Source organism: Euprymna scolopes, chromosome 32 (assembly GCF_053919585.1).
Source record: "Euprymna scolopes isolate OS-2025 chromosome 32, ASM5391958v1, whole genome shotgun sequence".
Classification (NCBI taxonomy): domain Eukaryota; kingdom Metazoa; phylum Mollusca; class Cephalopoda; order Sepiida; family Sepiolidae; genus Euprymna; species Euprymna scolopes.
The window spans coordinates 3,373,690-3,393,794 of record NC_136513.1 but is presented as its reverse complement, the minus strand read 5'-3'; the positions used below and the strand labels follow the sequence as shown (position 1 = coordinate 3,393,794).

General features: G+C 33.0%; 1 protein-coding gene across 1 annotated transcript in view; it reads right to left on the bottom strand.

The window, feature by feature from the left end:
- LOC145256096 (cytochrome P450 2J4-like) overlaps positions 1-15,810 on the bottom strand; it is an 82,881-nt gene extending 67,071 nt beyond the window's left edge. The window contains exon 1 of the mRNA XM_080114682.1: positions 15,361-15,810. Within this exon, the coding sequence (XP_079970808.1) occupies positions 15,361-15,733 (373 nt within the window). The 5' untranslated portion in view covers positions 15,734-15,810. The remainder of the gene's footprint in view (positions 1-15,360) is intronic.
- Positions 15,811-20,105: the final 4,295 nt, after the last annotated feature.

Below are 20,105 nucleotides of genomic sequence, written 5' to 3'. Positions count from 1 at the left end.
AGGACGCTATCATAGATAGAATGGGTCTTAAGGGAATATCCGTTTTGTGTGTTTTCGGTAGGCCATATAATGTTGGATGGATAAAACCCGAGGAGCTAATCTCAAAAAGCTACCCCAGAATAAAGTAGACCACATTTTACCCATTTAACTATTTTTTTTCTGGAATGTAGATTCCAGAGTACTCGTGGAATCATGGGTGTCAACAGGGCCTAATTTAACAAATTTGTCACTATCGCTTAATATAAGTGACATTTTGTTGACGTATTCCTCATGATTAATTATCACTACCCCATACCCTTTATCGGGTCTAGTTATTACGAGGGATTTATTTTTACGTAAAGTTTTAATGACGTAAAGTTTTCATTACGGCATTTAAAGTTTGAATGGGATACCGGTGTACTAGCGTAACTGTGGGCAAGGCTGTTTAAACTTGCTTTTAAGTCCTTTAATTTATTCACAGAAACCAGTTGAAGTTTAGCTATCTGAGAGCCTAAAACTTCAAATTCAGAGAATATTTCTTCTCGTTTTGTATTACTTGGTGGAATGCAAACTTACAACCCATGATCGAGTACGAGAAGTTCAACTGGGGACAGTTTCCAAGAAGATAGAATTAAACCGTTACCATCAACATTTGCGTTGGTAAAGCAACCATATTTCTTCTTTATTAGATGTTTTAATTTATTATCGAATTGAAGTTGCACTTTTTTACGGCTTCGTTTTTTGATAATAAGATACCGTAGGAAACGAACTTTATCGCAAAAAGAAAATATGTCCACTATTTCCCTCCATAATAGCATGCATCTACTCCTGAATCTTTCCAGATTAAATGCTAATTTATCCGAATGATTCAGGATAAACGCTTTTTCAATCGTATACCAAGGATGTAATCTTGTTTTTTTTTTTATATAAGAGTGTTTTTTGTTCTTGCATTGATCTTATTTTACTTATAATTAAAATGATGTGGTATACTTTTTTAATTAAACTTGGGTTGTAACGTGCCTTTAAATATTTCATGATTTTCTTGGGGGTACAAAACTTTATTAAGGCAATCATGGAGGGAAGACGTATTCCTTCGGAATTCATTTTATATTAATAAACGCCTTAATAAAGTTTTGTACCTCCAAGAAAATCATGAAATATATATATATATATATATATATATATATATATATACTAGCAAAAGTACCCGTCGTTTACTGGGTTCAAAAACACCCTACAGAATATGCACTCTGATTTATGAAAGTATGTGAGGTTATGAAAAGGAAGGGTTGTAAAAAGATAACTTCGAATTTGGGGGTATCAAAACCAAAGCAAAATATGATGAAAGTAAAAATAAAATAGATAAACCCCATAATTTATTATATCATATCTGTTCACACTTAAACACTTATAACAATATTCTGTGGATCTATATTAAACAAACCTTGTTAAACTTTGTAGCATATTTCTATTCTATGGAGCTCAGGCACGAACGAACACCCCATAATTTTATTATACCATATTTCTTCAAACTGAAACATAATTATCAAGTATACCTACGCAGATAGACATGAAAAGTCTTCATTAAAGTTTGTGCCTATTTCCATTCTATGGAGGCCAGGCGCGAACGCAGACCCCACAGTTTTATTATACCATCCCTATTTAAGTTAAAATATTCTTCTAAAAAAACAAAACGTATTCTTATGTACATCTATATCAAAAACACTTGTACACGTTTTTTTTATTTTATTTTTTATTTCCGTACTTTGTGGACCAGGCGCGTACGCAGACCCCACAATTTTAATGAACCACCGTTCTGCCAGATCAAACATACCGATTCCTATGTCTCGATACATCTTCTATCATTATATGTAATTAGTTTTTTTTTGTAATAGTCAACCATATAGGAGCCTAGTCGTGACCACACGCACACACACATTCAGCTTTATATTATAGATGTATATAGTAGCAGGCCGCTTAGCATTGCCCTGTCGTGAAATGCGCTTTAATATATTTTTATTAATACAGATTTCGTATTTATTATTATGTACTATTGGACCCATTGGATCTATAGTAATGATTTAAAATTAAAAAAAAAAAAATAACTCGTGGGCCACCACCGAGAATCGAAATCCAAACGTTTTGCTTGCGATTTACTTTTTTGCTTTGACATTAATGCCTGAGCTATGACGACATTTTTGCTACAAGGGTAAAAATTAAAACATGACAAAAAGAGCTATTACGTTACGCATGCTTATTCGTAATGTCGTCATTCAACTTTCACCTAGAAATTTACATTTATTGTAATTTTTACACTTTTTAAAGGATTTTCCTCGGTTAAAACCAAAATATAATGTTTCGCATGGGTTCGAATATCCTATATATTATGTTTCATTTCAATAGATCAAAAGCTGACAGATGATTATCCCATAAAGAAAACAGAAAAAAAACTAACAGGGTATTCATTAAAATGAACGTTAAAAAGAATATGCAAATGAGTTATGTCTTTTGCAGAAGAATGCAATTCCACGACTCATATATAACAAAGTTCTGCTTTTTAATAAATAGAGAAAAGGGTGTTTTATATGAATATCAATATACAGAAAAAAGAAACTCATAGGAGTATATACACATGGTGTCCCAAAAGAAGCTGATGGTTAAAAATAAATTTATAACTTTCTGAATTTTTATATTTTTCTTTTATTTTTTTAGATCATTTAGAGCAATCCTTCCAAAATAATCAGGAGCCGGTACCCAACTGGGGAGCGAATATTTATCGTAGAGTCGTATTTTCGGTTGAATGAGTCAATATCAGAAACTCAAAGAGAATTTGGACGAAACTTCAATACAAGAAATTCCCCTACTCCCAATGCAATAAAACCAGCCACAAAAATGTCCTTAAAAACTATATAGAAGAGGGAAATTAGGGCCATAAGTCCTGAACCATTAAGTGGTGTGCTGGACAATGCCCTGCAGAGAGCACAACGGTGTGAAAATGAAAATGGTGGACATTTAAGCAACACCATTTTTCACAACTAAAATCAGACCTTGTGAAAATCATACACTAGATTAAGTTGTATAAATAAAATTAGAATAAGCAGATTATGATATCTTACTATACTGCAAAACTCACAAAGAGGCTCATCTACCTACATATGAAAATTGGTAAGCATAAGTTAAATATGGAGGATTTTAATCAAATTTAAAGTGATCTTTTCTAAATGTCTGAAAAATTCGTCTTTACAAAACTCCACTGTTAATATTTGGACGGCAGAATTTGCAGTTTTTATATAGATTATTTGGACATGTAGAATAAATTTTAGTTAGCCTTAATCCCATCAAAGTAGCTGCAAAGAGAGCAGCATTTTATAATATTTTAACTTGGCAGGCTCAAGTCGACTTAAAGTGTTCTACGCATGCGGAAATATAGATTTATACGTTGAAGTCGGTTTATTTTTAGCATATACTTATCCATTTGATAATAGTTCAAACGGTACCGACTAAAGCTGAAACGTCCTGATTCTTGCTTACGGCACACTTTACCTATTTACTTTTGAAATCACTAGTATATATTAGGTATGGTATAATAATCAATAGAGTATTGCCCTTATGATGCAGAATTTATATTTATAAAATATAAATTCTGCATCAATTCAAATATGACTTTGTTTGAGAGCATTTTCTATAAAACCGTTAATTATTAGTCTACAGACATGAAACTTAATATATAGGGCATTCAGACATGTGGCACAAATATAATTTGGTCCTTATCTAGCAAAATTATTGCTATACGGTCAATATTGTAACAATCCAATTTGACAGATTTAAGTCGACATAATGTGCACTTCTATGGGTGCACAAATATGCAGTTATGCGATTTTATTTTTAAGCTCTCATATGATAAGCATATTGCACAGATGTTAACGAATGAGACTGAACGAAAAGAATGAATTCCGTTGGCAAAGTAAACGTATGTAATTCTTAAGCAAATCGACAAATTTTCAAGAGTCATTTCCGACTTATTTTGAATTGAAATTATCTGCCTCTTGTTTATTTTTACATAGGCATCAACACTTATCAAGGCCAAGAGGCCACTCTAGGATAAGGGTTAAAGAGTGTACAGCAGAAATTGGGCAATATAGTAACCGTTAGTAATGAAATTCGGTAAATTTGTATGGAACGGCTATATATGTTTATGTTAGACTTACAGAGAACTATATTGTAGTCAGCTGGAAAAAAGGAAAACGGAAGACAATTCCATAGGCGTGCAGTTCTAAGAAAGAAGCGTTGCTCATGAAATCTACGTTTAGGTTAAGGCACAAATAAAGAGTGGGGGAAATTAGTGATAGTGTTTTATGCTAGACGGGTGTTTTTTGTGAAAGTTCGGCGAGGGGAGCCAGAGATTGGCGCTCAGCCGAGCACTTGCCATGAAAATAACAATAAAGCAGAGACAAATTCGCAACATCTCTTCTGTCAGAAAGAGGTTGCAGGGAAGAGAATAGGACATCCCCTATGATGCTACGAAGTCTATTTTGAACTCTATCAAAATCATTTCTAGCAGCTCCTGCCCAAATGTGACAACAGTACTCCATCCTTGGACGTACCTGGCTCTTATATAGTTAGAGAATTGCATCAGCAGTGAGGTATCTACTGGATCTATAGAAGGATCCCACCAATTTTTCAGCGGCCTTGGCAACAGATTTAATGTATATGTTCCATTTAAACTCAGGAGTAAAAGGTCAAGCACAGAAACTTGTCAAAACATGAGACCTCCCCAAGACGAGAGCCATTCATTTCAATTGATGCAAGATAGGGATCAGAGCGTTGATGATGTAAAGATAAAAGTTTGGTTTTAGATGCATTAAAAGTAACAAGCCACCTCTTTCCCCATTGCACCACTTGCTCAAGATCAGAGGAGAGAGAATCAGAGAGAACTTGGTCGTTCACTGTCTTAGATGTACTACCATAGATAGTAGTGTCATAAGCATAAATGTCTACGAATGATGTAAGGATGTGATTTGGAAGATCATTAATGTAGATCAGGAAGTGAGTTGGACCCATAATGGACCCCTGAGGAACTCCAGCATTAATACTGAGAGTTTCTGATTTCTGCCCATCAACCGCTACTCTTATGAACCTATCAGAGAGAAATGATTTAATAATTGAGAAGACATTTCCGGCTATACCGTAGCTAGAGATCTTGTGAAGTGAACCTTTATGTCGTACCCTATTAAAGGTATTTGATATTTCAAGAGCAATTGCCCTAGAAAGGTAGCCTCCGTCGAAAGATTCGCTAATCCTATGAGGTATAACTGTAAGCACATCCACTGTAGATCTAGCAGAACAGAAATCATATTGTGTGTCACTAAGAAGGTTATTTTTGCTGAGATGTTTGACTACTTCTCTATTTAACACAGATTCCAGCAACTTACTCATGACAGATAGGAGACTTATTGGCTTGTACTGATAGAGAGAGAGATAAGCGTCACCTGAATTCTTAAATACATGGCATACTTATGAGATTTTCCAGGGTGATGGAAGCAATTCTCCTTAAGAAAACGTTTAAACCGTTTTGTAAGTATGGGCGCTAGTTCTGGTTGAAGTCTTTTGAGTACTATAATTGGAATACCGTCAGGGCCGGTTGCTCTTCTGGAATCAAGGTTTTAGATTAGCTTGGCAACATCACGTACAGATATTTGTATATCACATAGCGTGTTTTCTGATACAGGAGGAAATATTGGAGGTTGGCGACCTTGGTCGCAAAGGGTAGAGTTAGCTGAAAAGTTCTAGGCGAAGAGTTTGGCTTTGTCTGATGCTGACGAGATTACTTCAGGTCCATTGATGATAGTTGCTAACATTCGGCGCATTTATTAGTATGGCTACTTAAAATGTATACTAAAATTGAATGGCGTCTGCAGTTATTTTTGCAAATTAATGTTGGCAAACGTTGAATTCAATATTGGAGAACGCGTTTATTTTGAAGAAAATATAGCAAGTGAATTACAGCTGCAAATTGACAACAATAAATTCCAATAATAAATTTGAACAATAGTATTTTGGAGGCAAGTTTAGAAAGAAAAACAGTTGAGTAAATAAATTAACAAATAACTGAAAAAAAAAACAAACATTTTTCCAATGATTTCTTATTTTATATATTTATTACAATGATTCCGTTACCAGCTTTACGTATATAACTATTAAGCAAATCGATTAATTTCTTCGAGTCATTCTCGATTTGATTTGAATGAAAATTGCCTACTTTTTCTAAGATTCGACGCTGTGAATTTATCAGTATGACTATTTGAAAAGTATACTAAAATGGAATGCAACCAGCAGTTTTTTTGCAAAAGAATGTGGGCAAATGTTGAATTCAAAATTGGGGAAATAATAAATAACAGCAATTAATTGGAGAAATAAATAAAGACTAGTAATTGAATAATTACATAGAGTAAATTATTAAACAAATTCTCTTATAAATATAAATAGCTCACATTAAAATTAAAATTATAATTTCTATTTTTAAATGGTAATAAATTACAAACCGAAATAAAATGAAAATAAAGTTGAGTAAACCAAACAAATTAATTGACAAATATATGCTGGATGGAATTGAAATATATGCCAGTAGTAATTAAAACTAAATAATTTTAATGCATAAGCACAGTTGTAAGGATATAAAATACTTTGTTATCAAAGTGCACTTTAGAAAAATTTAAAATAAAGTATTGGATATAATTCTGATATAGTGAAAATGCAATAAAAATAATTACCAAATAAATATATGTGGATTCAATAAATAAGATTAGAATAAATATACTTATCAAAGAAAATCTAATCGATATACCAAGTAATCATTGCTTTGAAAATTATAATTGATCGATAGATAAAACTCGAATGAGTATAGGTTAATTTGGATTAAAATTTAAATATAAAACCTTTAATAAAACATACGAACTGAGTTAATAAACTAATAATATAAATACAAAACAATTAAATTAGATAATTTTATAATGCATTAATACAGTTACACCCCATTTAATCTAAAAGTAAGAATGAATAAGGGAACAGAATTCATTTTAATTCTGAAATAGGTTATCGCCTCTTAACGGATTATTTAGAAATGATGGAAAAATAATATATCTTTAATTATGTTGAAAATAAGTAAGTAAAACTAACTGAATGGCAATAAAAAATCGGGTTAACGTAGAAATATATTTAATAAAAATATTTATATATGTAATTAAATAAAATTTATTGGTCTAATCAACAAAGTTATTACCGGAAACAAATTCATAGATTAAGTAATTAGTATCATATAAAAATAAATATAAATGCACATATTTTTTTAGAGTTATCAATATTATCTAAGTAACTATATATACCGACTAATTATAAATAGTACATTAATAAAATATATAAAATCTTTTTATTAATGTATATCAAAATGAATGCAATTTGAAATTGAGCAATTTTACTTGAAAATGGAATTTGAAATTGACTAATTTTACTTGAAAATTTATAGATGGCATAAAAAAATGAAAAAACAAAATTATTGCAACCTCTCTTTCAATTTTTTTAAAATTTGTAATCATACCCACATGCATTTATTTTTAATGTTTTAAATTGATAAGTGTTTTGCTTCTGGTGAGTTATGGGTGGAATAAATTCAATGATTAATATAATAGTTTAATGAGTGAGTTTACGCTACGAAACAGGTACTGTCGAGAATTGTGCATGTTAATATACTTAAAAGAAAAATGGGCAAGATTGTCAACATTTTGAAATTTGGAATATAGACTTTTTAAATTTATTTGTTACAATCTCTGTAATTACATCGAGCTTCATAAATAAAAGGATTGCTGTAAATAAAAAGTGAAATATAACTCAAGAAACATATATTCATATAAATTATACACACACACACACACACACACATATATATATATATGTATATATATATATATATATATATATTCTAGTTTATGTAAATAAAGATTTACCCAAAAAGATACATGATATAAACTCATAGTAATTTGAAGGAATATTTTGTTTCTATTTTGAAAATAGCTCCTTGGCTTATGAGATGAATTATTAGTATTTTTAAACTACGTTTGGAAACACTAGTCTTACCATTTTTATTTTACACCAAAAGATTTTTAATTTTGAGAAGTCTACTTATATACCTTTACAGCTTGCAAAAGCTAGATATACAGTATTATTTCATTCTTTAATACGTTTTTCGTGCGTTACGTTTGTGGAAAAGGTATTAAAATCAAATGTTGCAATGAATTTCGCTTTTTAGAGAAGTTTTCCTACCTAATTTTATTTTTACTGGATATAAATTATTTACAAACATTAATAGAGTTATATTGCTATAGAATTTTATATATATATTTCCCCACAATGTCTGGCCATGATAGAGGGAAGACTAAACTTGCTGCTATGATTTCAAATGATCTGAAATAAAAGTAAATAAAACTTGATACCAAATATTTCTCATATGTTATATATACCCTCTTTCTGAAATAGGATACGATTATGAATATCTCCAGTGTAAAACACTCTTTATACAATGTGCTATTTACCTCATGTATAAAAACCAAAGAGTGGAAATATAATATATGATAAATATTTGGAATCAAGTTTTCTTTTCCTGTTATTTCAGATCATTCGGAACCATAACAGCAAGATTTATTCTCCTCTCTCTCAAGGCCAGAGGTTTTGAGAAAATATAAGATATTTTGTAATACATATGCAAAACTAAGAAAACAAAGTACTAAGATTAAAACATTGGTAAAGGTGCAGTAGCTTCCCACCCTAAAAATCATTTAAATTCACCACTGTTAAAGAGTTTCGGGGGTGTTGAAAGCGAAAATAACTGTTAAAATCCCAGGAAACGAGTAGTTTTAAAGATATAGAAGAAGTCACTGTTTTTAAAAGTGGGGGAACACTTTTCTATATTAATTTAACGTAGAATAGGCACCCATGTTATAGCCACATTTCTTTGGAGGCGGGTGCCTTCACAATTAGATGTAAACAAACAAAAATATCTCGTACTTTTAAATAACAAGCAACATGAATGAATAATTAGAAACAATGGTTATTCTCCAGTGACAACTGACAGCAAAGAATGGTCATGAATGGGTGGGTGTGCAAAATGGCAAACATACTTACTTGCCACCGGTCGCTTCTCTGGCAGTCTATCTTTTATAGTGGCGGATAACGTCAACACATCCCCCCACCCCTTCTTTGTTTATTGTCTGAAGTGTTGGTCAATCCTGCTGATACCTTTCTCCAGGAATTCTACGTCCCCAATTTTGAACTTCTTTTACGGCATTTCCGGGCGGATCTTGATCTAGGATTAATGCCTTGATCGATCTTCCTGTGCCCGTCCTCTATTACCGTCACCTTCGCAAGCCCAAAATGCCAGTCCCCTCACGAATAACATCTGTCACCTGCAACCGCACCTGCACTCTCTAACAACAAGCAGGACATATAGAAACTGCTATCACATGGAATAATGAAATCTGAAATGATATACTTTTAATTTAACCTCCAGGTGCCGCTGCCTCCTCCTTAGCATTTTCTGTATGTGTGTGACACCATAAACTGACGCCACTCAAAATAATCAAGGAGGGCTAATGAAGATGGAAAGCCCGAGGAGAGAAAGCACTAGCCAGACAACCGTTGGATGAGTGCTATAAAAACTGGGACCTTGGGGAGGTATATTTCCACCCACAGTCTAGTGAAGATTAATGGTGGATGCCAACGAGAAATTAATGGAAAACGGCTGTTGCAATACCGCACATTTATCTGCTAATTTATCGAAAATGACAAGTGGTATGATAATAAACGATGAGGTTTAATAGGCAAACGACAATGTCAAACCCCCTTTGCGACATTCGCATACAAACTGATAAGGTTCTTGAACATTATCAACAAGACATAATTTTTCTAAACAAGAACAAGGAAATGTTCTCAATCATTAACATAGAATGTCTTTTCGATACGAACATGCAAGAGAAAAACATTAATAAAAAACATCGTTTTATACTTTCTTGCTTTTTCTATTATTGGCCATCTTAATTCAAACTCTTTTCTAAACTTAGGTAGTTCCCTAATGCATTAGTGTTCCTCTTCTTACATTAAATAATTAATTTTGTTCTATCCTTATTTTTACCCTTATCCTTATCATCCCGATTTGGTTCATTCAATGGTTCAATTTAAAATGATGGGGTAGTTGCCTTTCCTTAAAGAAATATTCAGTTCCCCTAGGTATATCTTTTACTATTATCCACCTTCACTTCACATGTATATACAATTTCTGAAATTAAGCAATTTTCTCTTCAATGGACATTCCTTAGGTATTCTACAGTAACACTTTGTCACTAAATTAATTCATCCGATTCAATCCTATTATTATTCACTATTTTGTTTAGTTTACTATTATTAGATCTTTTATAATATTAGCTATATTTTCAGCAATTGAAGATGAAAGTTTAACTGCGTTTTTAGTTATTATTTTACTTAATTCATTTCTTATCAATTATTTTGTAAAACGCTATAGGGATATCATTTTGAATATACTCACAGAAATGGGGGGTAAAACCATATTTGTTTTTTTTGCGTCTATTCCCCTTATTCTTAATATCATTATATGCTTACTCATCATTGTTAAATTCATTCTTTTTCTTCTTATTATTTTATACCTATTTTTATTATTTACATTTCTACATTTTTCATTGCCGTGTTATATGGTATTGTGTAGTTTATTCTGCTATTTTTATTATTCACCTCAATTATGTAATTGGTTTTACCTGTATATCCTGGTATAATTAACGCTTCATTATAATAATCCTTATTCTTATCGATTAAACTGTGTCAATCGCTTTATTACATATTAGTAAAATATCAATATTTCCCTAAACATACGTCACAAAAAAAAAAGAAAATTGTACAATCAAAAGGTTGCTTTAAGTTTAGTTATTTCCCTAAATTTTATTCAAATTCATGTTATATTCACGAAGTTATGGCATTTTATTTAATATCAAAGAAATTTTACTCTCCATCGCTTTATTGCGGATCTCTTACAATGCCAAAAATCAGGTGAATAAAGGTTATCGAAAAGCAAAGGATAGTTACTGGACTCGCAGAAGGATTGCCCATCAAAAACTTTAGCCACGGAGCTGTAGTGGGATCCCAAAACTTTGGCCGCATTCTTGAACAACCCGAACACCAAATCCAGAGAAATAAGGGCATCCAGAGAAACCTATTAAATCTGAAAATTCGTAGGGAAGTCAACCGAAACACAAACAGCACCAGTGCTTTCGTTTTTTCAAAAGCTTGAATCGCTCCAAGATCCAGACATGCCCGATACAATGTGTTGAATAAGGCTGCAAGGAACATCAAAACTCTTCCAATGCCTCCATTGAGCAAACAACATAGGGGAAAACGAATGGCTTAGACACAGAATTACATGAAATGAATTTCCAACAGGTCCTATTTAAGGATGAGGCCCATACTACTCTTGACGGTCCGGAGCGATTGACCAAAGTTTGAAACCCGAACGGAACTTCGACCGTTACAGAGTTCATCACCAACAAGGGGGTGGAGGCATCATTGTTTTGGCCGGTAATCATTGGGGATAAGTTTGTTGGACTATTCTGAGCGCCAGAGGGTGTAAAGCTTACCAATAATGGGTACACAGCCTTTTTAGATAATCATTTGTCGACATGTCTAGATGACATACCATTGTCACGTCGCTTTCAGATGATTTTTATACATGACAATGTACCATCCCATTCTGCTTGGGGCGACTGCATCTTTTCTTGAATCTATGGGATTTTTTTGGGGGGGGGATTCTCATGACTTGACCACCGTGTTCCCCAGACCTTAACCTGATTGAATATCTCTGGTCAATATTAAAAAGAGAAGTTTATGAGAGAGGATAGCAATTTGCTTCAAAGGATGCCTTGTGGAGGAACATAGTTGATGTTGCTAGAGCCATTTCTCTTTTAAAGATTAAAAAATTGACTTCTTCAGGTGGCAAAATGTTGTTTTAAGTTATTTAAAAGAATGGTGGATATGTCGATAAATAATTAATTTATATGAGGCCCATACCTAGGATATAATTTTGTTTATCATTCTTTGACAATAAATATAATAAAGAGTAAAGTCCGCAAGAGAAGACATTATTTTGCTCTAACACAACATTTTAATAAACCTGCAATAAAGCGATGGACAGGGAAAATTCTTCAATAAAGAATAAAATGTCATAACTTCCTGAATATCGCATGAATTTGAATAACATTTTGGAAATAACTAACCTTAAAGAAATCGTTTGATGATATTATTTTCATTTTGTTGTGACGTATATTTAGTGAAATATTGATATTTTACTAATCTGCAATAAAACGATTGACACAGTATATATTCTCATTCTGTGATAACCTAGATATTCTTTTTGATATGCTGGGATAATAGCTTTTTTATACACTTAGGATGATTGCATTTATAATCTATATAGAATAGTGTTTGGTTTGGTTTGTGAAAAGGTCCATATGTATTGTCGTTGAAATTTAGTTATATCTAAACAAGGCTGATAGCCATTTGTCGCGTGCTCTCGTGTAATGAATGAATGCGTGAATGTAGGATTGACATGAAATTATTAGAGATAAACTAAGATGACCGAAAAATGGGCGTAAATAACTAAAATAAATAAAAAGTAAATGATTTAGAATGACTTTAATGAACTTAAGGATGAATTGAATGACATTAAGAATGGCTTGAATATTAAAAAATAACTGGAATCTTTCAAAAACAACTTGAATGATCTGGAGAATTACTTGAATGGCTTTGAGACTGACTAGTTGTAAAGTGGGTCATCATTTTACATTAAATTAATACAGAAAAGTGATCTCCCACTTTATATCACAAAGTTGCAAACATAAGTACAGCATGTAGTAAGCACAGATACTAAACGTTGGTCTTGACCAAAAGGCAAAGAAAAGCTTAAAAAGCTAATAACAACATCTATTAACAACATACCTTTGATCTTAACCAAAAAGGCAAAGCACAAAAGTGTTACGGACCGACCGACCGACCGACTGACGGAGTGATTTATAGAGTCGCTTGCACCCGACTAAAAACTTCACTGTTTTACAATTGCAGTTTAATGTTAATTCTAACTTAAGGAAATTAAAATATTATCTAATTTTCCTTAGAATTTTTCTCGAATACGACCGCTTGAATTAATGAAAAATAAAAACAACGCCCACCATTTACGTATTTACAAACCGACAAGGTGAGTTACGTCGCAGAGTAGGGAGACCCATCGTAGCATCAATGCGATTTTCTCTATGCTTCCTTTATAATTCATTATCATATCTAATTAAGGTTTTCCTCGTTAGTTTTAAAACTTCTGTTTCTTATCAAGTTACATCAGTGCCCCTTTCCGCTACATGTATTGCTTTTTAAAGAGTTCAGGAGTATAGGTAGATATTATTAGTCGATACGAAACATAATGAATTTACTGTTTTGGTATTTAGGAATTTTATTGAACCACTCTATCACCTTCACCTTGGAGGAAATCCTAAAGTTATGTTGGATTTTAGATTTTAAAGTGTGACATAATTCTGTTTTATATTTCTGTACTGATATTACCTAAATCAAATATAAACATCTATCTATCTATCTATGCATGTATGTATGTATGTATGTATGTATGTATGTATGTATCTATCTGTCTATATATATATACATATATATATATATATATATATATATATATATATATATATATATATATATATACGGTGCTGGGTAAACTGTCATTGGTAAAGATTCCACGGGGAAAAAGTTAATAAATAGGTAGAAATAGCATTTTGACAACGAAAAAGCAGGACCATTCGAAAAGGTGGGATATGTTCCCATTTCCCTAGTTTAAAATAATGCTAAGCCCCCTTAGATTTAATTTGGAAAATGTCGGTTTGGTTAGGTTCAAAACGCAACCTTGGGAAACTACACGCACGCACACTCGTACCAGCAATAACATAAGAAATGACTACTCATTTGCGGCAATTATTCAAATGCGATATTCGTTTTCAACATTCAACAAAACCTACAAAAGTCATCATTTTAAAGGAGAATGTTAAGTGAGAACCAGGTTACAATTTACCAACTTCTTATAATAGGAATGTTGGGTCTGTTTTAGAATAGACTATTAAACGTTTATTCAGTTTTAAAAACAAGTAATATCACGCGTTACGTGAGATTAACAAAAGACCATCGAGACGATACGGTCCTACTTTTCGAGTATCGATAATGGCTTAAAATAAAAATAAAACAAATCGCTTGTAGAAATCCCCCCAATAAAAATTACTGACAGGGGTGAAATAATAATATTATTATTAAGAAATCTATTATTAACATGAGGGCTAGGTGCTAACTATTCTGTACTTTCACCTAACAATTTAATAAATAAACTTGTGAAATTGAAACATTCACTGGAAGTGACTACTGATGAAGTTTAATATAAGGAAAAGTATCGACCAAACACCGTTTTATGGTAACATGGAATCAGGTACTCTTCTGCTTTACCAATAATTATAAAATTATCAGTGCTTTAGTTTTGTTCGTTTATGTTTTCCCTAATTCGAAATTATAACTTCTTGTTGTGAAAGGAAATTAGCTATTACTAGTAGAGAGATCCGACGTATCTCGTGGTTTAATGATAATCGACGTATGTTTCAGACTCATATTTATTGTCATTGAAATCAGTGAAATCGTCAATTTTTCAATCAAATTAATTGATAACCTGGTCCAGTGGGAACCCATCACGGTTAATCGAGAGGAACCTTCACATGCCTCTTCTCAGTGATTTATTCCACAATACATTGTAGTCTACGTCGCAAAGTAGAGAACCTACTGTTGATTTTATACATTTTTATATACTGGCTTGAATTAAAGTTTAAACTTCAAAAGTCAAGTTTCATGGTTCAATTGTGCTATAAACAGAACATTCATATTGGACGCGCACCTGTCATATCAAAGCACCTACTGTCGAGTTTACAGGTCTGACCTTTCCGTTTGTGCTGTGGTAAAGCTTTGTCAGGTTTGTAAATTATGATGAATAGTCAAACGAATAGAGAAAGAAAGAGAGTCGCTCTAAAAGCAATAGATTTTTGTATTCCCTCTTTTTTTAGTTGTCAAAGTGCCATTTTACCTATTCATTCACTTTTGCCAATTTTACTGGTGCCATTTTTACTGGTGCCATTTTTACCAAAATTCTTATATATATATATATATATATATATATATATATATATATATATATATATATATATATATATATATATAATAAGAGAGAATATGAATACTTACCTTGTTTGCGAAATAATTTATTCACCCAATAAATCCAGTTGGCTCGACCTTTAGTAAGGTTCCCCTTTTTAATTAATCCTTCTCGAATAGTAGGTAGATCAGCAACGAAGATGATCGTGGATGGACCAATACTTAACTTAAACATGTTTCCATATTCTTTCTTCAGTTTCAGCAATTGAGGAAAGAGTTCCTTTGCATTGACGAAAGTCAGCATGTTGCCCACCACGGGATAAGACGGCGGACCCGGGGGAAGTTTGTAGTTCTTTTTATTTCTCGGATTGAGCCAGAGTCGAATCAAAATTAAACTCAAACACCCGAAAGCAAGACTAATTAAAGTGTTGCTCGACAAAAGGCTCCAAACTGAGAGGAACATTTTTTTTCTTTTTGTTGTTTGACTACGTTTAAAAAAAGAAAAATCTATGAGAAAGGTCGAAATAGAAATGTGTAAGATTCGAGTGGTAAAGATTGAATAAACATAAGTAAACATTAAGTACGCTGATCTGATTTCATCGCCTTCTTTCTTTTCTTTTTTATGCACTTTATTAAGTTGTTATTTTTAAACCCGCATATGATAATGATTACTTGAAGTTAAATGTAAATTGATAAACGTTTATCCGTTTGAGATTTTTAAAAATGCATATTTTACCGATTCATTGCGATTAGATGTTATATATATATATATATATATATATATATATATATATATATATATATATATATATATATATATATATATCCTATCTAGCTGTATGTGGATAACTATAATGCTCCTCATCTTGAGCATGTTGAGAAGTGATACACGAATTACCATTATCGTATAAAGCGATGCTCTTTGTGTGAACAAATCGAGCTCAGGTATTTCGGACGATGTCAAAACACCGTTAATTCACGACTCGCACAGCAGCCGCCAATTAGCGTAATGATTATGATCTTTTTACAGACGGTCGGGTTTCACTCCTGGTTTGAGGTAGTTGTTTGTCTAGCCGCGTAGTGAGTTGTGAAACAGCGAAACAGTACTGTATGTGGATGATTATCTATCTATCTATCTATCTATCTATAAAAGTCAATGTGTCTGTGTGTGTGTGTGTGTCTGTCTGTGTACATTTCCCTACAAAATAATTCTGTCAATTTTCAGTCTACAGACTCGAAATTTGATATACAGGGTATGGTGATTTGGGAAAATCTTTGTAATAGCTTTTCGGTCAGAAATTTGACTGTTAAGTGGTCAAATTTCAACGAGAACTCTACCAATCTCCTTCGCCAATTTTGAGTATAAACAATTGAAATTTTAGATATAGATTTCTTGGACATGGATCTAACTTAATAACTTAATTTGAGCCCAAAAGATTAAATGTTAAGGTCATAATAGGGGTCAAAGTTAAAAAATTGACCTCTGCGGTCTCTACCAAATTTCTGGTGTAAACATTTGAAATTTTACATTAAGGGTATTCAGAGATAGGGCAAGCTTTTTAATCGATTTGGGTCCAAAATTTGAACTACCAATATATAAATGTATGTATGTATGTATGTTTGCATTTCAGCCTAAAACTTTCGACAGAGGCGACGGATTATCACAAGATCAGTATCGTTTTTAAGGTCGACCTTTCAGACGACAAAGATCGGAAAATTGGCTAAAAATATTAATTTCTTTACGTTCAACTGGGCACTTTTCTACAGGGAAGGGTAGTTTTTTTAGCCGATATTGTCGAAAGTCATCCCTTCTTTTCGATGTTCCAGCCTTAATTTAAACAAACATAATTTCCAGTTTGGCGGTGGTCGTAACAGCAAAGACGTCACGTTTTTCCCCCATTCTATTCCTCCTTCACGGTACCGGTTCGAGCCTGACTTCCTATTACCACTTTTTTTTTGCTCAACACACACCGCCAAACACCCGGGCAACGCCAGGCTGAAATGCTGGTATATATATATATATATATATATATATATATATATATATATATATATCTTTCATTTTATCTTCTTTGTATAAATATAATCATACATTTTGGTACGATGTACAGACAGTTTCGATCATTATTGATCTCATCAGTAAAGAAATTTTTTTTTTAAATTAAACAAATTTGAAAAACTTTTTACAATTTTAGAGAAGGAAACATTCTACCATGTCTAAAGTGTGGTATGGTTTAATTGTCTTATGATATAAAGTCAAAAGGCAAAACTTTTACGGCTGTTTTCTCTTAAAAGAAGAAAGGAGCGTTCAATAAATTGTTGGTGAGCATGATGTATAAAAGATTTACAGGGAGTGAGAAAAAGAGTGTGAGGGGGGCAAAGTTATAGAAGGAGGGGTTTGTGTAGCTAGTTAGAGAGAGAGAGAGAGAAGAAAAAATAAAGAAAAGAAAAAAGAAAATGTAGGTGATACAAATGAATACAAACGACTATGAGCTTGAGAATGTTGGAAAACAATATTTCAGACAATTTGAAATTTTGGTAACGGTGGAGGTAGGATGGATTTATCAATTATGATCGAAATTGGGTCATAGTAGATCTGCCCATCTCCAAATCGGGGGAAATCTTTTTATTTTTTTTTTTTTGCTTTTTTTTAAAGCAAAATGTACAATAGAATTCTGTTTTAAATCTGAGAAATATGTCACAGAAAAGGATGGAACACTTCAGACATTTTTAGACCATTTTGCATGAACTGAGTATCCGTTTTTGAGTGGCATAAAAGATTCAAAGAAGGCCGGGAATGTAAGCGATGGTGAGAGGTGTAGGAGAAGACATGAGTGGATTGACCAAACTAAGAATTTCATCGATGAAGGACCTTCGTGTGTCTTTAAAGACAAAAAGAGCACACTTTTATGCCAACATGGGAACTATACACACAATTATTTGCGTGAAACTAAAGATGCGGAGGTTTTGCGCGAAGCTTGTCCTAAGGGCGCTCCATCATTGTCTCGGACTATTTGACCTAGATGGCCATCAAGAGTGTTCCTCACCTTCCCTATAGTCAAGATCTTCTCCCCATGATTTTGGTTATTCCCTAAGCACAAGGATAACCTTAAATCTGTGGCTACGAGAAAAATGATGAGATGAAAGCGGCTGTGACGAGGGTCAATTATACACTCACACAAGATGATTTTCCAGTATGGGTTGAAAAGGTACAACAAGTGCACTACAGTCGAAGGAAATTACTTCGAAGTTTTATATTTGTGCTATGAATAAAAAAGCCCACACGAAAAACGTCTGGAAACGTATCCAAGGCACCTTGTAATTTTGGCATTGACTCGTGTTTAAGGGTGTGTTCTTTCTTTCCGAGAAGAATTCAAACAAAACTCAACATATTACAAAATATAATGTTCAACCTGCTGCATATCTACACATGTAGAATATTCTCTCCCTCATTTCTGATGATTGCTACTCCACCTCCCTCGAAAAGTTTATTCCGACTTTTGCTGGCGCTTCCTCATGGTATTCACATCCACAGTCAACTTTCCCTGCATATATATATATATATATATATATATATATATATATATATATATATATATATATATATATATATATATATATATAATGATTTTCTTGGGAGGTACAAAACTTTATTAAGGCAATCATGAAGGGAAGACGTATTCCTCCGGAATTCATTTTATATTTAAAAAAAAGACCGAGAAGAAAAGGAAAATGGATAGCGACTAAAAAATAAAAGGAGAATAGAGGGGAAAAACCCCCAAAACGAGTCAACTGAGATGTTTCGCCCTCATCATCAAAATTTTAGCCGAGGGATTTATTTTTTAGCAATTTGTTTTCCCTAATGATAAAATCTAAAAAAGAGACAAAGAGACGGGAGTAACAGCAATCGTATGGGGATGATTTTTAGAAGCTTATCACGTTCAAACCCAGCAAGCTGTCCTTTTGATTAGAAAGGGAAGGCTTCCTAAGGCGAACGTGAACAGAAAGGGAAGGCTTTCTAAGGCGAACGTGAACAGACTTTTAGATGATATACGGAGTGAGGTCGACTCAATACGGAGAAAGAGTAGATGCTGAAGTTCGTTGCACAATCCCGGTATTTAATAAAGTGTTCCGTTATAGCGCATCCATATGTGTTGTTTACAGCGTCGGTAAGTAGGAATGTTCCATTCCTTATTTTGCTCGGTACATGTTGTTGAATGCGACTTACCAATTTTAAAGACGTTCGGCCTACGTAGTCGGCACCGCAACCACATTTAAATGGATAAATGACATCACTAATATGATGAGGGGGTAGAACATCTTTTTTATTGGAAGCCATTAATGGTTTTGTGTTATACACAACACGAACATTTGAAGCAAAATCACATCCTTCAACAGTTGAACTAATTTGTTTGATGAATTTTTCGCTTACTTTCCCCAACCACGGCAATCGAATATAAACCGGATATTTATCCACCATATGGGGGTTTGTTCGTAAAAAAATCTGCTATTTTCCTTTTTATGGTGGTTTCAATTACATCTAAAGGATACCCATTATTGGACAAAGTATCTGTAATTGTATTTAATTCCTCATCCAATTTTTCTCGCGAGCAGATCATTAGGGCCCGATGTGTTAATGTCCAGATTAAATTATATTTGCGCTTGTTAGGACAGAATGAATCCCAGCGTGTATACAGCCCAGTGAATGTTGGTTTGCGATACATCGATGTAAGGTAACTAGATGGAGTTTTCGTTACCAAAACATCAAGAAACGCCAGGGCGGAATTATCTTCACTTTCATACGTATACTTTAACGCCGGATGCATACTGTTTAG